This window comes from Hipposideros armiger, unplaced genomic scaffold, assembly GCF_001890085.2.
Source record: "Hipposideros armiger isolate ML-2016 unplaced genomic scaffold, ASM189008v1 scaffold_212, whole genome shotgun sequence".
Lineage (NCBI taxonomy): Eukaryota > Metazoa > Chordata > Mammalia > Chiroptera > Hipposideridae > Hipposideros > Hipposideros armiger.
In genome coordinates this window covers 1,654,867-1,663,338 of record NW_017731562.1, presented here as the reverse complement: position 1 = coordinate 1,663,338, position 8,472 = coordinate 1,654,867, and the positions used below count along the sequence as shown (strand labels likewise).

The 8,472-nt window shown below is 40.3% G+C and overlaps 1 protein-coding gene across 1 annotated transcript in view; it reads right to left on the bottom strand.

Moving 5' to 3' along the window:
• The window catches only part of OSBPL6 (oxysterol binding protein like 6), a 210,586-nt gene that overhangs the window by 58,961 nt on the left and 143,153 nt on the right, over positions 1–8,472 (bottom strand). The window contains exons 5-8 of the mRNA XM_019654014.1: positions 4,766–4,888; positions 2,157–2,210; positions 973–1,086; positions 686–856 (exon numbers count right to left, since the gene is read on the bottom strand). Coding sequence (XP_019509559.1) covers positions 686–856; positions 973–1,086; positions 2,157–2,210; positions 4,766–4,888 — 462 coding nt within the window. The remainder of the gene's footprint in view (positions 1–685; positions 857–972; positions 1,087–2,156; positions 2,211–4,765; positions 4,889–8,472) is intronic.

Sequence of the window (8,472 nt, the reverse complement as noted above, 5' to 3'; positions counted from 1 at the left end):
CGCCATCGCCAGCAACTCATGGCAGCCCAGCTCCAGGTTGAGCTGTTGTTCAGCATCTTAGCTGTAGAGGGCAGTGTCACTGGCCCTCATAAGTGGGATCCGAACCGGGGCCCTCTGGCATCCCAAGCCAGCTCTTAACCATCACGCCACTCGACTGGCCCTACGTATTACTTTTCAAAGTTGACTTGAATTATGGTAGCAATGTGTAGTATGATGTTTGCTCATCTTTTGTATTCATCTTTTGTTATTGGTATATATTGAGTATTACAATTTTAACAGTTTTTTCTTTCTTAAAATGTGTATACATTTTTTTGGCATATATTAGAGCTGAAGGCAAGAAAGCAAGTTTCATTTTCAAAACATTGTGGTCTTCTTATTACCACTCAGGAAGACGTCGATTTCTAGGTGCCTATTACTCACATGTTCACTCTACTTCCCAATATTCCTACAATGCCATATAAAATTAAGATGTAGTCCATTCCTGGAAAGGAAAAGTAACTCTTAATTCTCTTGGTGACCTAATCTACATTTGTGATTAACTTTGATGCCAAATGTCACTATTGTCTCCTGAGGGTTAGTTTACAAAGAAAACCTTCTCCTTCTGGTTTGTCAAATGAGACTCAGTTATGTGTCTGCATAATTTTCCAAGCAATTTCTGGGCTGATTGTAGGTAACAAAGTCACACCTTTCCATCCACAACGGAAACATTAGCAGCTGGTGAGGATTCAGCTGTGGAGGTTGAAGGAAATATGTGAAAACTAGCATCTCTCGGTGACCTCACAATCTCATTCTGCCGATACAATCGATGATGGCGCAGCTTGGAGACCCATGCATCAAACCAGTCCGGAGACTTCACCTAAAACAATGAACAAGGGGAGAAGGTAATGGTGAAACCAATCTCCTGTTCACCACTGATATAGGCAAGTGATTTCCCCTGATAGTGGCAGAGAAACTGTTGAAGAGCAAGTTTACCTTCAAATGATAGATGTGTTCTTCTGTGTCAAGGTCTATTCTCCGAGCTTTCTTTTTAATTGACATGACCGAGAGTCCGACATCGATGCTTCCATGGACCTTCCCTTTTTGAATCTGAAATCAAAAGACTGGTAAATAGGCTGGAAGGATATACTGAAATGAGCTTAATGTGATCTTTAACTTATCTATGGAAAATGAAATACCAAACCTCCTTTACGAAGTGGAAATGGTTAAGGTACTGAGATTAAGGTCCTTAATCTGAGGACAGTTGAAGTTACCGTGACTTTCTACCAATTTCAATAGGTAAGCCTCTTTATCTCTTATTCCTGTTTTTGGCCTAACATATGATGATTTTTCATAATTCTAGATTTCATAATTTATATCCCAAAATGATATCTTTAGTGGTTCCTAAAATAACTATGGTCAATCTTTGACCTACAACCCAGAATATTCCCGAATAACCAGCCAGAAGACAGCTGCTAGGGCAGAACTGGTCAGCTCGGATCAGAGAGCACAGAGCCAGCTCTTCTGTCTGGCTGCCCTCATCTGACCAAGGACACACAGCTGACTCAACTGAAGAGATGGGGTCAAAACTGAAATGTGAGCCCTCTCTTATTTCCTCTATAGCACAGTGATAAGAAGAAGGGCACTTTCCAGTTTTGCATGCAAACAACTACTTTTCATATTAAAGAAAAATAATTTAGAATAATTTTAGTGAGTTGGGGTTCCCAAGGTAAAAGGATGTATGGTATGAAATAGAAATGAAGTTCACAAGGTAGATATTTAAAGGACATCGACAAGAAAACAAAGGTTGCTTTAAATCTCAAAAAGCACACAAAGCATAGTTTATTAAGATGCAGAGAAAAGCCTGTTTGAGTTTTCTCTCCAAGACAGAAAGGGTGACTTTTATTAGTGTATCACTTTTAGGGTTAAGCTTGTTTTAAACAACAGACACCACAATAGTTAAATTTTCATGCACTAGTTAGAGATTTGACAGTAGCTTGAGCCTAAGCACAAAACACACCTTCCATGCAACATGGAAGTTTGGTAGCTTGTTAAATATTACAGGCACAGAAATGCACAAAGCTGGTAACTATAGCACAAGACTTGAACAACTGTGGTGTTCACTCACTTCAAGCAGAATTCTAAATCAATCTTTGAAACATATCTTCTGTGCTACTTACATCAAGTGGTGCCTTTGAATACTTTAACATTCCATTATCCAGGACAAAAAAACGCTGCAAGAACCAAACAACCTGTTACTGTCTGTATTCTGAGTTATATAAAACATTCACAACTGTGGGTTAATGTTGCTTGGCATTTAGTAATCAATATGTTTGATCCTTTTAATGTTTTTGGTTCAGTGCACCTGGGCACCGTCAGACACATTAAATGGTAAGGAAATCTGAGCTCGAGTTCCATATTATTAACCCAGTAGGGTTCCTTTACACATAATCCAATGGAGATGAAATCTTTTCACTATGGTTTTTCTTAATAGGGGTGCAGGTTGAGGGGTGAATCGCAGGACTGGCAGCTAGACTCTCTGAATGAGCCATATTGGGAATTTTTTGTAAGTGAGAAATAAGAATAAGCTGAGTTAGGTCACAGCGATTTTGTGAGGAACTTGAGAATTTTTCACCCTGGAGATAACCTCCTGTATTTCCCTGGATACCATGGAGATTTCCTGAAAATGCTCATGTCTGTTACAGAAGCCAGTGGACTGGATCTATAAATAATGAATGATTTGGAAAGTTTAAGAAGTAGCCTTAGCAATATGCTTGCATCTCCACTTACAAAATGCTTGGATTTCACTATTAGTAAAACAGATAAAAAATTCTTTTTGAACTATATTAAGGGTTAAAAAAGAGACAGGTGTATTTCGGGGCAATTTTTTTATCTCCTCCAAGAAACTCCTGGTCCAGTCCAAATGAATCTAGCCATTTTTGCTCCACATACACTCAGGAACTCTCTGCTGTTGATTTCCTTTCCATGGGCAATTGACAAAAGAACAAACAGCTTCCAGGACCCAATCAAACAATTGGTCCGGTGCCCTCCGCTCGTTTCTACAGAGGCAGGGAGTCTTTCTGTTGCTGGAAAATTACTTTGCTGGGAAGTTTTTTTGTGATTCAGGAACACTTAGCTGCTGAGGTAGCAGGCAGTCAAGCCTGGAAACACCCTGCACAGAACACACACAGAAGGCCCCTGGTAACCCCTTTGTTACAGGTAACCCCTTTGGAACAAGAAAGCACCGGAAGAAAGAATCTCTACAGCTGTAAAACACTTGACTACTCAATTGTCCATAACTTGGGCATTCAAATGGGCTAATGCTTAGGTAAATATCTCCTGGCATTAGAGACCAGGAGAAAAGGCAATGCAAGGGAGATCCTCCTATTTATACAGCAAAATGTTCAAAGGCATGGTCCAGAAAGACTTGCTGTTGAACTCAGCCAGTTTTGCTAATACATGGATTGAGAGTGCTAAATTAAAGTTAGCAATTCGAATCAAATTTGTTTCTTTGACTTTTTTTCCCTATTTTTTCATTTCTATCTATCAAAGAATTTTATCAGGGATAACTGAGGGAATGGTCACGGGGAAAGAGATTAGCAAGGCCATTGATTCGAGGAATTGCAAAGTGGTAAGGTCAGAATGAAAGGCAAAAATTAATTCTAGGAAGGCGTATGGCCACCAGTTGGCCAAAATCTAAGGAAGAGCAAGGGTGGAGAGAGGTACCTGGCATTGGGATAATATTAGAGTGTGTTCAGGGAGGCTGTCAAGGTTTCTGACAAGTGAGAGGAAATAGTAGATAGAATCCTCTTTGCCCTGTTTTTATTCTACCCTCAGAGACAGGGGTTTGGGCAACATCCCCATCTGTTAATGTTTAAATTTTTCCTTTAAATTACAAAAAAAAATATTTCCTCAAGGATGTTATAAACCATGGCCTTCCTGCTTTGGGCCAATGGGCAGCCACAACCTGGTCACTTGGGCCAACAAATCCCTCTGCCCTGAGATGAAATCCATTGGCAGATGTGGAAAGTACATGAACCTGTTCTTCCAGTGATTTCAGAAAAGATGCTGGTGGCCTATCAGAGGGCTGATACTGAAAATGGAGGACACCTTCCTCCTCCTTAGCATCAGAGAATTCTTGCTGCTAGGGCATTATAACAATGTAGTGCAAAATATTTTCTCCATAATTAAAACTGGAAAATGGAAAAAGGATGTGGGGTAGGGAAGAGAGGAAGAAACCATACGCTGTACAGGGTAGTAAACAAACTTACAAAATCAGTGAATTTCCATCTTGAGTTTGTACCAGTATCAATAACTATATGAATTTATCCCAAAAAATTAAACAGAAATTCATGTATAAGGATGTTCATCATGACAGTTAAAAAATTAGACAGCAATAGGGAATTGGTTTAATAATGGTGGGATATATAATATAAATTTATAATATAAATCCATCCAATGGAATACGTGCATGCATTTAAAAACATCTCATATTTTGAATATTTAATAGAAACATATTCACACTAATTTAAGTGAAAAAAGCAGAGTAGACAACAATATGTACAAACTGGATTTTAAATATACAGATAAAATATTTTTCCCTGCATATAGACATTGCAGATCTCAGATTTAAGTAGGTATAACAGGTTGCAGCCCATATGGTTAAAATAAGGCCTTGAAAATTAGTTTTATACATACAACCATACCCTTGGTTTCTTACCTAATGACACCAAAAAGATCCTTTTTATTTACAGTGATGACCTGAAGATGAATATGATGAAAATATTACCTTGTGCCAGCCTTTTAAAGGCCATTTTCTTTTCTTCAGCATAAAGCCTTCATGTTTGTCTGGTCTCTGGACATTTGTTTGGCCTATTTTCAGCCCTTCTATAATTTCCCAGCTGTCAGCTTCCTGAGAGAAAAGAAGAAAAACAAATCATGTGTTTTTGGTGCTAGATGACACACTTAAAACAGATTAAGTAGAAGTTGCTTTTGAAGCACCACTCGACCCACCAGAAGTATGAACAACATTCTGGAACAAATTCGAACATCAGACCCAGCTAAATACTTATAACTGAGGCAAAAACGAGTTTCCAGGTAGACCTGGAAGTCTGTGGGTCCACCAGAGACAAGGTGGAGGTGGAGACGAGGTTGGGTAGACTAGAGCTTCAGTTTCCTGTACTCAGAAGGATTAAAATGCATTTTTCCAGACAGTGAATCTCTGGGCACAGAGGCACTTTAAAGTTTTGAAATAAGGCTGTTTTCATGACAAATGTTCAATTAGCGTGTGGACGTGGCTTTCTGTGCAGAAATGAAAAGGCTGGAGTGGTTTACTTGGCTCATAACCTATTAAGCTGAAGAGCAGCACTGAGGGCATGTTTTGTCTGGCTGAGGCTGCGTACATTTTGGAGTGCACATAAAACGCCCTGCTCGCCAAACACACCGAGAAGTCTGTGCTTTCGAAGACACTCATCTTGAGACAGGCACCCTTGGGAGGCTATGGAAAAAGCGCCAGACTGCGAGGCCAGAAATCTGGAATGCCAGAGTCCATACTATCATCCTCCTTTGTTAAAAAATGGACTAAAACACGGTTTCTTCTTCTAGAAGACATGTTTTGTTCATCTATGGTGTTTACATTTTTTTAATGAGTTGTTAACATTTAAAAATCAGAAGATTTCAGGCTTTAAAAATCTAAATTTCTAGCATTTTGTGAATGCCTGTAAGATCTGGTAACACTGGGTCTGCCCTGAAAGAAGGGTGCCCATCTTTAGTTTGCCACAGTCCCCCCTTGGGCCTGCTTCTGTGGTAGCTGTCTGGCCCTTAGCAACTTCCTAGGTTTTTTGGGTTTTTTTGTTTTTATTTATTTTTTAAATATTTTATTGGGGAATTTGGGGAGGGAACAGCGTTGGGGGGTGGGAGAGGGGAACAGACAAGTTGCTGGCCTTTTTGTTCTTCAGTCTAATTGTGGAGGGCATTGCTTCACTGGCCCATGTTGGTATTAATCATTGCGCTCTTCCCGGCTGAGGCAGATCAGTCACCAGCCATTGGACAGCCATTCACAGAGGCTCACGGCAGCTCATGGCAGCTCATGCTGGCTGCCGGCCGCTCACACTGGCTGCAGCCATTCACGGTAGCTCACGGCAGCCCATTGAAGCCTCACTGCAGCCTACGCCATTGCCAGTGACTCATGACAGCCCAGTACCAGGTCGAGCTGTGGTTCACCATCTTAGCTGTAGAGGGCACAGCATCGCTGGCCCCTGTGGGATCCGAACCGGTGGCCCTGCTGCTCAGAGCTCGCGTTCCCAAAACAACTCTTAACCAGTGAGCCACGTGGCAGGCCCACTTCCTAGGTTTGAACATCTCTGGACCAGGTGATTTGTGAGGGCACGTGCAGCTCTAAAGTAACCATTGCCCTGGCAAACACTCATGTTCCAGATCTCAGCCATGTGAGACAATTTAGAGGTAGGAACAACAAGCTCACATTCCATGCACAAAGGCTTCAATCCTGTTCACAGTGCAGGGAAACATCTCTTAGTGTAACCTACTCCGCTGCCTCAGCTTCACCAAGCTGGCTGAGGCTTCAGTTATCAGGGCAGGCCTCTCCACAGAATGCCGCAGCCCAGACTGACGCGGGGAGGTACCTTCCGAAAGGATATGTTATATCAGAAATCATCCTTAGATCACAGAAAAAAGCCTTCAACAGGAATGGCCAGTGGGTTCCCATTCAGGGCAGGTGGACTTGCTGGCCCAAATGTTTGGGCACTGGCTGCCCAGAACCTGCTGAAGGACTGTGAACCTGACAAGGCCCAGAGGCAAAGGTGCCATAATCACATGCTTATGTTGGCCACGAGGACAGGCAGGTAGAGGGCTGTGTAGTTACTATCCATGCCTCTTGTCCCTTTCTTCTCCTTTCATGCCAGAAGCTGCTTGCTGTATGACCAAGTCAAATCTATGTTTAAGTCCAAATGGGTGGAACTTTCACAGAAAGTTGTTTCCAGGAGGTGTGGCTGCACATTGCTTTATCCGAACATCATGAAGGCTAGGCGATACTCCTGGCTGCTGAAAAGCCCTCCAAAGCCAGCACCTTGCTTCTATCCTACAACAATTCCCCACCCCCTCACAGGAAAAATGGTCTGAGATCATTCTCATTTTTCATCTCCTTGGCCATCTCTGATGGGCGCCGAATGAATGAAATGTATGCCTTACAGAAACACGCCGACCAGTTTTATTTGGCAACATTAAGAACCCTTTAACAGATCTGTAAAATTTTACATTACTAAAACTGTTTTTTTAATTAAAAAAAGGATCTGTAAATTTACCCTTACCTTAAGAAAACAACCCCAACTGTGATTTTCTACTCAAAGGTAATTCTATCAGAAACTGAGATTGATCTCATTAAAGGTGTTAATTAGAGAGATTTAAAAAAAAATGTTTCTGATGAGACAATTTCAGGCTGTATACTATGTTTTTGGGGACAATACACGTGCAGGTGGTATTATCACCCAGAGTACAATGGGGAGTATTTTGATATTCTCATTTTTTAATATTGTATTGCAATTCAACAAGTGAATACTGCTTAGGAATAATGTTAGAATGATAGAAGACAAACTGTAGGTTCTCATACAAAGTCCGGTATCTTTGGCTTTCTACCCTCACTAAAAAAGTAGATAAAAATGATGGATTTCTACTGATTTCTTTTTAAAAGTTTGGTAAATCAAGAAACTAAAAGACTAACTCTCCATATATGTGTAAATACATTCATTAGCACTCTCTCTGTTCTTGGAGAGCTATCAGCTGTACTTAATGACATTTCTATTTTTGGTAGCCCCATCTGTGCATAGCATCTCTAAAAGAAGAACATTTTTATTTTTGGCTAGATCTAAATTTGAAGTCTAGTGTTCATCATTTATTCTCTGTGTGTGTGTTTGTATGTTTGTGTGCGTGTGTGTGTATGATGAATACTCTGAATTACTTGTGAAAATGGGAACATTTAATAAGTATAAATGTGTTTTGAATTTTTTTCTAATTAAACTCAGAATGTAGTAACAGCTTGTCCCTGTGGAGCTATGGCTACTGATTTCTATCACAAGTCTTTTTTTTTTTCTTCTTTGGGAGTTTAACTGAAGAGGAAAGAAAAAGGGATAAGACAGAAAAGGCAAACCGTTAAAATGTATTTCTTAATTATAAGTGAGGCAGCTCTGAACAAATAATTCCATTTGCTCTGATGCAGAATTACTAAACCCAGTGGAAACAAATCAAGAAGAATCCTAGTGTAGTTCTCACAGTTAAATAAGCTGTCAAACTGACAAAGAGGCAAAAGATAAAACCAGAGCAAAGAAGATTCTCCCTACTTCAGTTATAAATGCTGATAATAATGTTACAAATACGGTGTGTACAAATCAAACACCCCATCTCAGTACTCGGCACAACCCATCTTTAAGCTTAAGACCCCAGGTCTATCTTAAGAAACCTACAATTACTTTCTGAAAATTGAAG